The sequence below is a fragment of the Trichoderma reesei genome (assembly GCF_000167675.1).
Source record: "Trichoderma reesei QM6a unplaced genomic scaffold TRIREscaffold_43, whole genome shotgun sequence".
NCBI lineage: Eukaryota > Fungi > Ascomycota > Sordariomycetes > Hypocreales > Hypocreaceae > Trichoderma > Trichoderma reesei.
Genome location: NW_006711190.1, coordinates 1858 through 17437, shown reverse-complemented (window position 1 = coordinate 17437; position 15580 = coordinate 1858). Strand labels below are relative to the sequence as shown.

The window sequence follows — 15580 nt, the reverse complement described above, 5'->3', positions numbered from 1 at the left end:
GCATCTCCCAAAGCCTGTCTGCCGTCAAATCACAACAGGGCTCAGGGCTCACTGCCCATTCTCCAGACACGGAGGTTGTCCCAAATCGAGAACGCACCAGCCACAGCTCGATCCGAGTTTGATTGGCCCATGCCTTATCCCCTCTCAATCTTTACGCTCGTGCAACTGGTGCATCACACAGAAATCTAGCAGAAATCCCATTCTCCTTGTCCATCTGACGCCTCTTCGATGTCATTCTGCGCCACATCCTCACACCCAACCCCAAAACAACAATTTCTCTTGTTCCATCCAATCCAAATCAATCGCGTTGCACACTTTAATACCTTGCCTTATGCATAAAATCCAATATTCCACCAGCTTGAACTTGCCAGCGCATAAGCTTCCCCCTTGAATACGGCATAGTCCCATCCTCAACCAAGAAAACAAATTCCCTGTCTCAATCAGTCAGTCCACCGCCCATCAATCCAAACATGACGTCACGTATGAAAACAACAGTAAGCAGCAATACAACACATACACAATGTCTCAAAGCTCGTCCGTCCCAAGGCAATAATATCCATCTTTTCTTTTTTTTTTCTCTTTTTCAGCTCGGCGGTCCATGTGCTCCATAGAACCCCCGACCAACTGGCTTTTCTTTGCGTAATGCGAAACTTTGTCGATCGCCATGTGCAAACGGCAGCGGGATTTTCCAAAAAGCGTTGCCTGGGGATTCAAAGGTTCCACATTCATTTTCCAAATCGCGATCTCTCCGTTTTTGCCTATACTGTATTACACACGAGTATGTATGTATGTGATACCTATTTGCATCTCGAGTGCAACGTAAGATCGATACAGCATATACAGCCCCAGAAAGAGCCCGTCTTTTAATCATAATTCAGCTCAGGAACATTTGTCTGCGTAATGTAAATCTTATGTGAACCACCAACTGACAGCATCGCTTCTTCAATCAGAGCAAGTTCAATCACAAACCCCCCCAGACCGCCAATCGCACATCTCACATACATACAAGCATCGAAAGACAAGCAACTCACAAAATTCCATCATCTTGATCTCAACTAGCTCAGGGCACCCCTGCCCAGTGAAGTCACCCTCCAAACCGCCTCATCCAGTCAAACCAGCCCGCCTCCCCCTCCCCCCCCTTTCAGCCAAACCCGCGTTTTAGCGACGGCTAAATCCCCCCTGACACACACCTTGACACCCTCCTCCCCCCAAGCATCGAAGCCTCCACACAAACTACTGGTAATAGTAGTTATAACTCCCAGACATTCACAAAGAAGGTAGTACGCCCGGGATGGCACCCACACCGATTTGCAATACTGTACTGTACAGTATGTAGAGTGGAAATCTTCCTAATCCGTCTCGGTTGACCTCAGCCCAGAAACAGGGATTCTGTGGGGTTGCACTATCCTTCTGGAATTACATTGAGCACGAGAAAAAGATCAGATTGCGATCGAGGCTGGTGCTTCTTCGGCCGGATATTTCACTCTGCGCCCCCCTCCTCCTCTCTCTCTCTCTCTTCGTCTTGGGTGTCTGAGCATCTTGGCTCAGAAAGGAAAAAAAAAAGCATCCATGTACAGACAACGCATCTTCGTCTCCCTTGCGTCAAGAATATTTTGACTGCATGTTTCACCAATCTCGCTTCTCTTAAAAGAGCTTCTTCCTCTTGGCTCCTGTTTGTTGTTCAGTCAACAAGCCGTCCGTCTCATTCCCAACTCATCTCACCCTACCCAAACCATATATACCCAACAATCCCATCCATCCATCCATCCATCTATTCTCTCACAAATCTCAACCCAAACCCATCACAATCCTTCCCTTACAACACAAACAACCACCCCCCAAACCACAATGACCACCTCAGCCACATCATCACCATCAACAACAACCACCACAACCACCATGCTCTCCCTCCCCTCTCCCCCATCATCCTCCTCCTCCTCCTCTTCAAACCCAACCCGCCCCAGCTTCAACTCCCACCGAACCCAAGACCGCCTCCGCGAAGGCGAAACCCCCTACGTCCTCTTCCGCACAGAAACAAGCAACCTCCAGCGCGGCCGCAAATCCGTCTTCAAAGAGACCGGCCTCCTCGACGACATCGCCATCACCCCCGACGTCAACCTCAACAACATCGTCGCCACCAGCGCCGTTGCCATCAATGTAAGCGACGAAGACGACAGCAGCGCCAGCGGCGTATCCCTCCTCCAGTCACCAATGACGCCGCCCACGTCTTTGACAGAGTCAGATTCACAGGCAAACCAGCCTCTGCAGGATATGTCCGTACAGGCTAGGAGTACACTGGAAGAATCATCATGGTATGTCTGGATGCTTGTACTGACGTTGTTTTTTTCTCGCTCGCGATGCTAATGGAGGCATATAAGACCATCGTGTTCGTTGCCGAAAGCTCAAACAACATCATACATACATACATAATACACCACTACACTCGCTTGTCACCATGCTTGCACTCGCTCAACCCCAACCTCTTCAACATACCAATCGCTACTTTGAATCTCAATGGTAAATTAGCTCGTGGGAGCAAGGATCGAATGATCGGCATACCAGCTACATGACATCATCGCTTAAAAGACTCGAGTGTGCGAAACACTCCGCATCTGTACAGTACTACAACACGCAGCTGGATAGGACCCAAATACAGGATATTTGAGAACTCAAAGATCATGAATGAACACCATCCATTCCATAAAACTGCCAAATAGTCTAAAGAGGGGTATATATCTGCCACCAAACATGTAAAAATGCTCCAACCCGGTACCGACGGTAATGATACCATGATGCGTGCGGCCAAAAACATCGCTTCAGGAATCCTCCAAATCACAAGAGCAGCCGCCAGCCCATCAAGTATTCTCCAAAATATATATATCCAAAACGCCATGAATGCACCATTCAATATCGTCAGTCATCCAAACCATAATACACAAGAAATACCAGGTGAAACCAAGAATCCAATCACATCTTTTCCAGCTCCTCCTTGGGAACCGTGCTAACAAAGGCGTGCTTCAGAAAGTGCAGCCAAGCCTTGTTGTCCTCCTTCTTGCCCTTATTCTTCTTGCCTTTGCCCTTTTTATTCTTCTTGCCCTTCTTGAGTTCTGACGCGGGCGCATCGTCAGTGCCATTGTCTGCTTCTGCGTCTAATTCGTCGTCGTCATCGTCTTCGTCTGTATAATCGTTTGTCTTTGCGGCCATATCTTCGTCATCGTACATGTCGAATGACTTGCTCTTGCTGCCCCCTTTCTGGCCCATCCTGTAAGCCAGCCTCAGCAAGCTCTTGACCGTCAAGTCGGGCAGCTTGTAGATGTTATCGTCAAAGGTGCTGTACTCCACTTGGTATTGGAACTCGCGGGGATTCGGGTCTCCGTGCTTGGGCTCCTTGTGGTCGTGTTTGCCCTTACGCCACTTGCTGGTGTCAGCTTCGACGCCGGGAAGATCGTCGTTGATGTGGGTGAGGTTGGCAAAATACTGTGTGTATCCCGTCAGGGTGAGCAGTTGGGGGTAGTAAGCTGGGCCAGGCAGCGCATCCTCAGGAGGGTCCAGAGGAATAATCAGGTCGTGGTCCTTGGGCGGCTTGCGAGCCTTGCCTTTCTTCTTGTCCTTCTTCTTCTTATCCTTTCTCATCTTCTTGATCTCAGCCATGATTGCTTCCCTGTCCTCGTAATCGCGGTTGTCCTCTGGCACCGACAAGGGCTCAGGTGGGTTTGTCTGATCATACGCATCTCGCCACACGGGCGCGTCTTCGATGCCGGTAATGTTGTACTCATATATGCGAAGCGTGGGAAAGAAGTTGGGTACAACGCTTGGGCTGATGAGCGACAGCTGATAACGCTCGGCGTATTTGCCGCCAATTTTGCCCAGCTTGTCCTTCTTCTTGCCCTTCTTCCCCTTTTTTTTCTTCTTGCCCTGCCCCGTCTCATCGTCAATGTCACGGACAACAGACTTGGGCAAGTCGGACCACTTGTCCCGCAACTCCTGCAGATAATCCTCCTTGGAAGCAATGGTCATGGTTTCGTCAGGAGACTCGCGTTTATGAATATTGTCAGCTCCGAGCTCTGGAGTTAGCTCCTTGACATCCTGAAGCAGGAAGTGGTCAATGTTCATGTGTCCGTAGACGGAGCCGACGACAACGTCGCGATACTGCTTGAGCCACAGAGTGTACTTTTGCCAGCACGTCTCGTCCCAAAGCTGTTTGCTATCCGTCCGAGCAGGTGGCACGTGGCCCATGAGAATGGCCTTGACGCCGCGCTCCCTCAGGATCTGCAGCTGCACGCGCAGCCAGTCCATGTGCTTGTATCCGGGCTCCGAGGGATGGGCGCAGCCGTCGACACCGGCGTTGCGATCGAAAAAGTACATTGTATTGAGGCTGAAGACGGCGAGCTGGTCGGGAATAACCTCGACGTAGAACCAGCCGCCAAAGGCAAAGGAATGGCGCTGCGCCTCGGGAATGAAGCGGCGCCATATGTCGCTGTAGTTTGTGAACCACTTGTTGGGCCCTGGCAGCATGATGTTGTGCGGGAGGAAGTCATTGTTGCCAAAGTTGGGCACAATGGGGATATCGAGCCCACCTCCAGGCGAGGAAAAGGTCTCGACAAACTTGTCGGCGATGAAGCGGTTCGTCCGCAGGATCTCGGGCTGGTGTCGCGGGTTCTGCTCGTCGCTGTCGTGCCTCGCCGAGTCGCCTGTCCAGAGGACAAAGTCAATGTCGTCCTTAATGTTCTCCTTAATCCAGGCAAAGGTTGCGTTGACAAGCGAAAAGGGCGTGTCGCAGTCTGTCTTTTCGGCACCGTAGAAGCCGGCCAGTCCTTTGCCGCGATGGCATGCGATGCCTTCTTCGGTGGAGGAGTGCGCGCGATAGAGCTCGTCGGGGTGGAAGTCTGCATCAATTGCCACGGTCAGCCGAACTGCATGATTTGCCAATTATCCTCGAATTGATGTGATGCAATGCGATGCCATGTAGCATCAGCTAATGGGAGAGGCAAGGTCGACTGATGGTGGGTGGCACCGAGACATCGGAATGAAATAAAGGGTCCATAACCAGCGTCGCACTGCATTTGCGCAAGATAAGGCAGGGAAGCTCCAGTAGAAGCAGGTGAGGCTATTCCACCCTCTCTTCTTTATTTCGGATGGTGTGCATGGGGTGCCAATAGCAGACGGGGAATAACAATCTGGACGCACCTGTGATATGCAGGAACCTGCCGTTCAGCTTCCGCTGCTGCTGCTGCTGCTGCTGCTGCAGTGGTAGAGGATCAGAATCAGGTTTGATGGGGCGCAGAATCTTCTGGTCGACGGCTGGCGAGGGCAATGCGAGGACATTTGCGCTGCATGATGCGAGGGTCAGCAGCATCAGCTGGTGCCATGGAATATGGGCGCCGCCGCCGAGTTGGCGAGGCATCGTGAGAAAGTAGGTATGTTGATGCAGGGTTTGAGTAGTAATAGTATGGCGATGATTGTTTTCTCGTTGTCGCTTTAGGTTTTCGTAGGGATGCGGATTGTACGCCTGTCTGTGTAGGTAGGAAGATGCAGTGATGAGAGGAGATTGTGTGAGAAAAAGAAGAAGTGAAGTGAAGCAACCAGAAGAGACAACAAACAAGACAGTAAGTAAACAAATAGAAAAACCCAGAAATTGAGGCGCCTCAAAAGTTAAAGATGCATCGCTCGCACGAGGCTTTTGACGCCAACAGAACTTTTCCCCCCAGGGGTCCAAAGGGGCTGAAGGCCGTTTAATTGGCGTGGCAGAGGCTGAGGCTATGAGGTCATCGGTGGCCAGTCCGATCCGCTGGCGATGCGTCCCAGATTGCCGGTCGGGGCTTTCGGCCTGGTTGAGACACGAGGAAGAGACAGATTGTTTCAAAGGCGGAGGATGTGATGAAGTAGTAGGTGATGATGAAGAGAGAGAAAAATTGAAATCCTGTATGAATGGATGCTCAATGTGTTGCGAGGCTGTATAGGTATACCGGTGTACCTTGATGGCCCAGTGTGAGGAGAAAGGAGAGGAAGAGGAAGAAGAAGAAGAGAAAGTTGGGAGACAAGAAGAAGAAGACGAGGCTAAACACAAGACGATCAACACTATTAATAACGGCCCCAGACCCGGCCGCTGCCTTATGTTGTCAGCCCGTCTTGATCACATCCCCAGCCAAGCTCTTGGCCCAGCATTTTGATCGCTCTCCGTGATCCATCTGCTCCCCCTTCCCCGTAATATCCTGTGAGCCGCGAATGCCCAGCCCTGAGGCCCCTGCTGATGATCCTCATCCTCCCGCTGCCCGTTTTCTCCTACAGCTACTATGTACTGTCGCCAATTTGCCCGAGATGCTGTGCATCCGTCTCCACCAACATCCGCACACTGTCGTCCAGCCAAGCAGCCGCATCTCCGAGACCTCATCACCCCTCGAACCAAAAAGTAGGGGCTGCTGAGCCGTCTGTCTGACTCTGGCTGGCGACTGTCTCGATCATTCTTCCACCCACCACCGCGATGCTTATTACTAGTAGCGACAGCACTAACACCAACCTCTGCTCAATAAATCGACAGCCATCTTCGCCTAGCTCCAGCCTAGTATTCCGACATGCCGGACCCTTTTTCTGTGATGCCCTGTCTGCTAATTCTTCCTTTTTCCATCGCCGTCTGGGCCAATCCAGCTCCTGGCCCGGCTCCACGTGCGGTGACGAGACGCCATCAGTCGAACCTGCTGGTGCCACCACACGCAGACAAAAAGCTGCGAGAGACTGACCACGCGACTGGATCTGTGTGTGAAGGAGCCATTTTATCCTTTTTTCTGTTTGTGTTCACCGCGACTTCTGTTTCCTCCTAGGTACTCTCCGTCTCCATACATTATTTTTCCCCTACTACCGACTTTCCCGCTCTTCAATGATTGCTCAGCTTGTTATTGTTTGCGACATTCCTGACAATGCCGTCCGATCTCTTTCTCTTCATAAAACAGGGCAAACTCGTCTTACTCACTGCAGATCGTGGCTGCGCACCCTTGGCATCGCTCACCTGAGCAGTAATTTTCTTACTGAGAACAGATGACACCCGCGCCAAGCGGTAGCTGTGCTTGTGGTCGCGTGCAACCAGAGGACATACATCCATAGGCTGCCTAACCATGCATCTGATTCTCTTCAGTTGCAATATGCTTTGCTGCAGTCAATATAGCCTGCTGGAAGTGAATGCATCAACCTTATTCTGGCAAGATGCTGCATGCGTGATGTCACTTCACCAGCAGGAACCCTCGTACAAGTAGGTATATCAGCGGCTATAAGCGCTGTCAAGATTGCATCAACCTGCTGAGACATGCATGGCCTACCGCTGTCACCATCGAGATGAAAGGTAAATACTCGTACTGTGATCTGCCCCTCCTCGTTCACCCATCTCGCAGTGCTTGCACGCTTCAAGCAAGGAAACTAGTACCCAAGGTAGTACAGTACATGGAAATGCCATCATTCTATCTCCTCAGTCAGAGACGGCCCTTCCACACACAGAACCTATATCATCCATGCCACCCAACGAGCATCCTCGAACAAGACTGCCGCCAACCCCGAGACAACTTCGCCACCTGTGTCACTCTCAGCTGCCTCTCTCACTGCAACCCTCTGCCCACGCGCGTGCTGTGTGACACCTGCTGGTTTGATGCACCACGGCCAGTTCGGTTGATCTCAACCCAAGTGTCATGTTCCATGCTGCAAATCAGGAGCGATCTCAATGAGAGATATAATCAGGCCAGTCTTATTGACATCCCGAGAGCCTCACCGAGACAGGTGACGATGTTGCGAGGTATTGTTCCCCAGCCCCGAAAATCCCCCAATCATCCATGCGATTTTCTTCCCCAGACTTGTTCTTCAACACTCAGCATTTGACTCTCGCAGCCCCGCGACGGGATTAGTTTTACGACAAACCCGTACCTCAACCATCACGAGTCACGCTAGTCCCAAAACAGACATTTCCAAACCGACCACTTTTCTTCGCGTTTTTTTCGACGCCAATTTTGTTTCTTTCTTTTCTCCTTCATCATGCAACACCCTCAACATGAGCACCTAGTCCAAGGTGCAAGGCCTTCTCTTTTTCTCGTAGATACGTCGCAGTTGCAGGACTTACGTTGCTAGACGAATATTTGCCGCTCGTTTGAGGGGGGTCATAGATGCTTCTTCTGTGATGGCTCCCCATGGTTTTCGTGGCTACATTCTGTGTTCTTCTTGACCTCTTCTGACTGAATGATCGTAGGATGAAGACTCCTGAAAGGGGATGGCAAGGTGCTATTTCTCTCAGCCTGCCGATTCTGAGCGCTGTCTTCAGACCATCTCGACACTCGTCGTAACTGCGAAGTTTGGAGATGCCTGACGGATGCGAACACGCTATCAATGCACCCTTTTGTTGCTTGCAAGAGACATCGACGAAGTCCATCAGACCTGCAGGCACGGAGACAGCCAGGCCGCTAGCTGTAGGATTCCCCAGATTGACTTCACATCTTGTGGTTTGTTCAGTAGAAGCAGATCAATCACAGTCTTGTGGTGTGTCAGGAAAACGGTTGGATCAAGCTCTTGACAGATACAACGCCGCGGAGTACAGCAAGAACGGACGCGACCTTTGACGATAGACGTATTGCTTGTGCCTGCTCGCTGGCGCCTAAAGAGTCACACACGACTTGCCGCATCGTATGGAATGCGACTTGCTCAGCATGCCTTTCTGGTGGTACATCATGAAAGCTCGGGCAACGGATGGTTTGGCAGGGAGTAGCTAGCCAGCACACCAACTTGTCTATCCAGCATCCTATCAATCCTATTGGTATATATCGCTTAGTACTGCTACTATCACCGTACCTACTTCAAAAAGGAGAGTCGGTTGTTCTTCTCTGCTACTAGTGCTATGTATCTTTTGTCCTTCTATATACTCAAGAATTTCTGTAGGTACATAGAGTAAAGAAACGCAGGTTTGACAATAGACTTTAGATATCCAAGTTGGAGTGCTAGCTAGGCACTTCTTTTTCGAAGAGCTTGACTCAGGGCTTGGCCAGTGATACATTGACTTTGACCAAGGCAAGACAGAACCACATGTCGTCGGGAGCTTTTACTTTATCCGGTGGGGGACTTGACCTACTTCCCGAGGCGCATCATAAGGTCTTTCTTCGTGAAAATCAGGGGAGTTTATCAAAATTGGGGTGGAGGCTGTGTCCTCGGCCGAGCAAGACGATGTTTGGGGCCGGACAACGTATCGCCGCCCGTCACACAACCTGCCAGGCCGCTGCGCATACCCGCAGTGGCACAGAGCGCAGGGATCAGTTGCATCTGGGCCGAATTGGCTGTGTATCAGCCGCACCTATATATGCAACTTGGAAGGGCGTTGCGGGCTGTTTATCGCCATCGCCGCAGCTTTCAACCTTCCCCGGTTCGTCTGAAGCGGTCACCATGGCCCTCAGTATCATCTGCCTTACTTCCATTCTCCGCAGTTACTCTTTGGACTGAACACAAACATCAAGGATAGGTCGGCCAGCTCGCCCTCGCCTTGTCGACATTCGTCTTGTAACAGCACCGAACCATTGTGCCTTAGCAAGTGCATTATATAACTTAATGCGCAGGGTTCAGCTATAAGAACATGATTTCGAATCATGAGAGTGATTTCCGTTAGCCTGTTCATCTCTCGTTGCCACAAGACAGGAAGGTTAGTACCGGCCCCCCAGCAATCACCACGTCTCCCGTGATTGATTGAAGTTGGCTGCTATCTGGAGATGGCTGTAAATTGATGAGGAGGTGCTCGCGACTCACACAAATAGTTGGTCAGCCTTGGTGCCTTAGCTAAATCAGGTTCACAACGTGTCGTCATGGGCAAAACAACGAATAGGCTCGCCAAAGCTAGAGGTATCGGTTGTGAAGCTGCCGATACCAAATCTATGGTAGGCCGTCATGCCCTTTCCACACGGGCGTGGCCGTTACATGAAAATGACTCTGAGATTCTGCTCGTTTAAGGTAGGTAGCCTGTCGAAGCAGGGTACATGGTGGGTTCGTACTTGTGCCGCTGTCCAGATCTCCAAGATTTGGTAATGTTTCGACCCTCTTACCTAGATATTTAAGAATGAAGGGGCTAGTAGCTGGTATATGTAGGTATTGCCAAGGAGTCCTCCTATTTGCACCATAACAGATTCCGATCTTAACCATAGTAGTCTATGCCAGTAGCTAGACTAACGCCCTAAGTAGAACATCCCACACCCAAGCACTACAGTACAGTAATGCGTACTAGAAGTCATTACTTGTATTAAGGAGATATAAGGTAGAGGGCATACAGGACTAACACTTAAGTACTGCTGTCTCTGCTGCTGCCTTTACTGCTGCTGCGGCGGTTGCCTCCTTAATCCTATAGAACTAATAAGCGCCGCCGTTTACTCGCGCTGTAATAGGGTGGTCGGCCGCCGTGATGAGGTCGGCCGCTGTGATGTAATCGGCCGCAATAAGGTTGGCCGCGTTAAGGTCGGCCTTAAGGTCGGCCTGAGGGGGTCAGCTTTAAGGTCGGCTCTGAGGTCGGCTGCGATAGTTAAACATAGAAGAGCCGTGACCTGTTGGGGGAAGGTACAACCCACAGTGTGAGAGGGATATATAAGGCCTGTATTCTAGGTACCCAACTTGGAAGAATCAAGCATCCTTTACCATAATTTTCAGACCTTCGTTATTGTGTGACGGCAAGCCTGCCATTAGCTCACACTGTAGGTGGGTGTGCCGTTATAGACTTGACGGTGTGTGCGCAGGAAATTCACGCTGCCTTATGCATAGACCACTGCGGTTTAGATAGAGATTTGCTATGATGCAAATAGGAGGACTCTTGCCAAGCACCCAGTTCGAAGCCGGATTATTTTGACACATAAGTTTCTCTTAGGTTCTATTTAGAAGCATTCAAAGCGCTGAGATACAATCTTGACAATATATGCAGGTTTGTGCCTTTCTACCTTACGTAAGGATTTGTAGGTAAGGAGCAATATAACAAGAAGCAGCAGGTCCGCTACATTTCGGCACTGAGCGCTAAAGCCGAGCTGGCAAGCGAACATGGAAGCCAGATTGAAAGTCTATCGTTGTGAAACGCTTGCAAAGAAGCTGATTTTGTGCGCTGGCTCGCTGGGCCTCGACTAAAGTGGAAAGTGTGCCGCAGGTGCGCAAACGGGTACTTGTTGTCCGCGGTCCAGACCCCACAATTTTGGACCTCTGCTTCATTGTCCAGTGTGACCATATGGACGTAGCTGTTGCGGCAGCATGCCCGACTACCTACGTGGGCATGCATGTAGGTTCGAGCTGCATGCAGCTGCTTACATATGTCTAGGTAGGCACATGCAAGTAGAGTGCATGAATCTATCTGTATGGCCAGCCGCTGTCTTGGCGTACACATATGCATGCAAACCTGAGTATCGCATGTGCATGTGAGGCAGCCAATCGTTAGGTACCTACTCGCCACTCAAAACGCTTCTCCTTCCCGATCCCGAAGAACTTCGGAGGAAAGTTGATGAAGACATGGAATCATCCACCGCAGTTCCATGCCTACGACGATTTGGCTACTCACATGCATACGCGTACACCATATTTATGTCTGTTCTTCCAGCTCTCCACCGAGTTGCCTTTTTGACTTGCCCAATGTTAAATTTCAATCTACCCACGGAGAGACCCGATCATAATGATCGCCGGCTACCGTGTTTTAGTCTCCCTATTCTTGCCATATTGGCCATCGACGATGAGGTTCAGCGAGTTTGTGCTTCGGGCAATTTCTGCTTTACTGGTGGATGCATTGGTTGTCTTTTCTTGGTTGTCGACTTTGGCGGACGTCGTACGGATCAATGGGTGGCAAGGTGGGGGTGCTGTTCCAGTAGCGCACCAAAGCACCCCTGCTAACGTGAAGCCATATGTACATGATGCAGATGCAACGGGTTGCAGACACCGAACTAAGTGGGTGGATACTATCCATTGATATTCCCGGCTACTACCTGAGGGGACCGACTCGACCCAATCTCCTGGCACCACATACTGCCGTTGTTCTGCAACTTGGGTTGAAATGCCCACCCAATTTACTCGGGCTGTAGGCACACTCCCCTTGGGGATGCAGATGCAGATGCAAGGGGGTCGTGCGTGACATTTTGCCTTCCAGTCCGTCCAATCAGCACACCTGTATCAGTCAGTGCCTACATACTTTGGCACAGTAAATTTGGCCTGGGCGGCTTTCGCTGCCTGCGTGCCAGCCTCTCGGCAGCCAGGGCTTGAGATGTCTAAATCTTACCTATGCACAACGGCGTGGCCATATTGGTCAACTACATGCAGTTGATATATCATATTCTCACTCAGTGGCTCGATTACCTGCCGCATGTACTGCACCTCTGTGTGGTCATCGCGCATTCAGTTTGTGCCGGCAGAGACTCCAAGCTGAGGAAGGAATACTATCGCCTGCTTTCTCGCACATAACAGTGCAGTCAATATGTGATATAGTCATTAGGCATGGCCCTTATCCCCTTGCGCCTTCTTGCCTTGTTTTCTAGTACAAGGTAGCTTCGGCATCACCCGTTACATGGTTTGATAGATATATAAGGCTGCCCTCCTACAGTTCATCATGCATTGTTCTCACTCACTTCGGGTAAACGAACATGGGTTCTCCAACTTGTTAGCTATACGGAACTCTAAAGCCTATCTTGATTCCTCCTGATTACTTTTCGTCAATCATCAGTACTTCAATCTCAGGTCGTGACCATATACTTTGTCTTACGCAGCCAGAGCAGTCCTCTCCACAATGCCCTACCTCGAAATGAAAAGCCAAGTTTCTATTGCAGAGAGCCCTGCGTGAGTTGAAAATAGCTTTCCTTTCTTTCAAGTTCACAATTCACTCGCCCCTCTCCCGCTCGCCCATTTCAAGCTCTACAAGTCACTGCTTAGTGTTACTCCTTGTTGAACTTTCCACATATGCCAGCCTCATCTTTATCACCTCGCCTGGTAGCTGCACTACATCGAGAAGTAGATTTTAATCTTCTTCCAAGATGAGCATTAAAACTTGCTGAATGGTCTTAACCTAAGAGTTTTCTTTACTATTTTTCTTCTAGCCCAGATCATCTGTATAAAGTGGCGTATGGTTCAGGTACAGACATACACTGTCACCACTGTCCATTGTGCCTTATGATGCCACGCAGACCATTCTTGAGCCCCTCCAGCCCAAGGACCCCTATCATATTGCCTTTACCCATTCCACACATTCTTCTCTGCCCCTTGTCACGAATGACACTGAGCTCATCCTGAGCTTAAATCGCATGTCTAACTTCCTTTTCCTGTCTTCGCAGTGATGCCGAAGATACCTGGAGCACCGCAGCCAGGAGTGGTTCGCCGCCACCGCCAATGCGAGTGAGCCGTGATGTTGTCACGCCGACAGGTAATACAAGCACCACCGAGCCACCCCATGCCCGCAGCAGTGGAGCAGATCAGAATGTTCTGCTTGGAGTCGGTTCACAGTTTGCGGTTATTGGTATGTTCAAAGAACTTTGGCTTGCGGATTCTTATACGGACTTGAACTTATACTCCTTGACTTGTATCAGATGACTCTGCCCTCAACGCGGATATTCTTCCCAACCTCTAACGATGACTCATCACATATATCTATATATTAACACGGCGTACTGAATGAACAATTGTGTTGTTATGTTCGGTTTTTGTTTTTCATGTTCATGGTTGGATTAGAGGATACATGAGCATTTGGCACAGATCTGGATGTGCTCAATTGATGAAGCGTTCGCATTGCGCAATGATATCGCGAATTTGAATATAGCCACAATGTGCCTAATCCGAGATGTCTACATAACTTACATCAATGACCATGCTTGGGAGTTTTCTTGAAGTTCCACATTAGTCCTCAGTGCTCTCAGAAGAGTCCCGACACCACTGTAGATGTTGTTTGCCTCCTCAGTCTCTTTGAAAAAAATTGCGACAAGACAACGACCGGCAGAAGTGCCTCGTTCAACGTTTCACGATACCGGTATTAGAAGTTCGCTCGCCCAAATTGCACGCCTAGACAGGGAAGATGGAACATCGGACGTGGAATCCAAAACAGCCTTTTATGGCTGTTCCTGGAAGAGTCTATATCATAATGGATAATATAGGCGTCATACATGTCGCGTACCTTGTGCATAAGGTACCTTACGCAACAGGAGCAACTGAAAAAAGCCCCTGCTGCTCTATAATGCACCTGAACCCAAGTCACCAATACCTCTTACAGTCATTAAAGTATGTACTGCGCTCGATTCTTGACAGTCTTCATGTGAATCACCACCTTCTGTAGCCGCACGTAACAGCAATCGAGCGCCGGGCGGAGGGAGAAGAGGCAATGCATGGAGGAGGCTCAACTAGGTACCTAGGTACTCTACATAAGTACCTGTATGGTGGTGCTCTGCGAAGTACGTACGACTGACACCAGCTCAACCCAAGATGTAATATGGAATAGTAAAGTCTCCATTGGTCGGCTCTGTGAGGACATGCAAAGGAGCATCCATCATGCCTGACATTGGAGCTATAGATAGGATAGGTTAATTCTAGTGGATCGCTGCCTGCCAATCAAACACCCTTTCACTTTGCACAGCCTCAGCAATTGCAAGGAAATTTGCTAGCAATGCAGGGCTGCAGGGCTAGCAACAGTTCTTTCCAGTCTTCCCTTATTTCTTCTTCTACTATAGATAATATACAGTACCTATATACTAAAGTTATAATAACCTATAGGTATTTTTAGGTATAGTATAGCATGCTAGCCTATAGGCAGGGCTTAAGTATAAAAATAAGCATATTAATAACTAGCGCTTAATTTAAGCGCCTAAATTAAGTGCTTAATATTATTTAAGTAGTAAATAAGCTATATATATAAGTAATACTTAATAAGTATACTTATTTTAAGCAGCTTATTTATTTAAAAAGATAAAAATTTATAAATAAAAAAGTTATATAAATTATTATAATAAATTATTATAAAATATATTTTTATAAAGGAAATAATTATAAATATTATATATTATATTTTAAAGCTTTTACTATTAGCTTTTTAAAATACTTTAATAAATATAGTTATTATTAAGTACTGCTTTATTATAAGAAATATTTTATATATATTTTTTAATATAAGTAGTTAAAGTAATAAGCTATTTATAAAATTTATAATTAAAAACTTAAGCTTATTAAAATATTAAAAGTTATAAACTTAAGCTAAAATAAATAAAAGCTTATAAAAATATAATTTTTATTTTTATTATTTTTATTTTTATTATAAAAAGAATTTATTTTTTAATTTTTTAAAAAAAATAAGAATAATATATAATTAAGCTTATTAATATTTTATATTATAAAAGTCTTTTACTTTATTAAGTTTATAAGTTAAAAAAGTATAATAAAATAAAGATTTAAAGTTTTTAAAATATATAAATAGCTTAATGCCTTTTTTAATTTAAAAAGCTATTATTATAGGCTTAGGCTTTGCCTAAGCTTATTAATAAATTAGGCTATTATAGCCTAATAGTTAATTTAGCCTAGGTCTGCCCTAAGGCTAAAGTATACCTAGCTAAAGTAATAATAAGGGGATCGCCGCCGCTAC

The 15580-nt window shown here is 48.1% G+C and overlaps 3 protein-coding genes across 3 annotated transcripts; 2 read left to right on the top strand and 1 right to left on the bottom strand.

The window, feature by feature from the left end:
- Window positions 1–1848: 1848 nt before the first annotated feature.
- TRIREDRAFT_112520 (uncharacterized protein) lies at window positions 1849–2665 on the top strand (the record flags this gene model as incomplete). Its single annotated transcript, XM_006969812.1, has 2 exons — window positions 1849–2312; window positions 2527–2665. The coding sequence occupies 2 exons, from the start codon at window positions 1849–1851 to the stop codon at window positions 2663–2665; spliced, it is 603 nt and encodes a 200-aa protein (XP_006969874.1).
- Window positions 2666–2967: 302 nt separating this feature from the next.
- TRIREDRAFT_112519 (uncharacterized protein) lies at window positions 2968–5404 on the bottom strand (the record flags this gene model as incomplete). The annotated part of the gene is made up of 2 exons (XM_006969802.1): window positions 2968–4913; window positions 5188–5404. The coding sequence occupies 2 exons, from the start codon at window positions 5402–5404 to the stop codon at window positions 2968–2970; spliced, it is 2163 nt and encodes a 720-aa protein (XP_006969864.1).
- Window positions 5405–12751: 7347 nt separating this feature from the next.
- TRIREDRAFT_112518 (uncharacterized protein) lies at window positions 12752–13585 on the top strand (the record flags this gene model as incomplete). Its single annotated transcript, XM_006969811.1, has 3 exons — window positions 12752–12801; window positions 13293–13474; window positions 13545–13585. The coding sequence occupies 3 exons, from the start codon at window positions 12752–12754 to the stop codon at window positions 13583–13585; spliced, it is 273 nt and encodes a 90-aa protein (XP_006969873.1).
- Between the last annotated feature and the right edge of the window lie 1995 nt (window positions 13586–15580).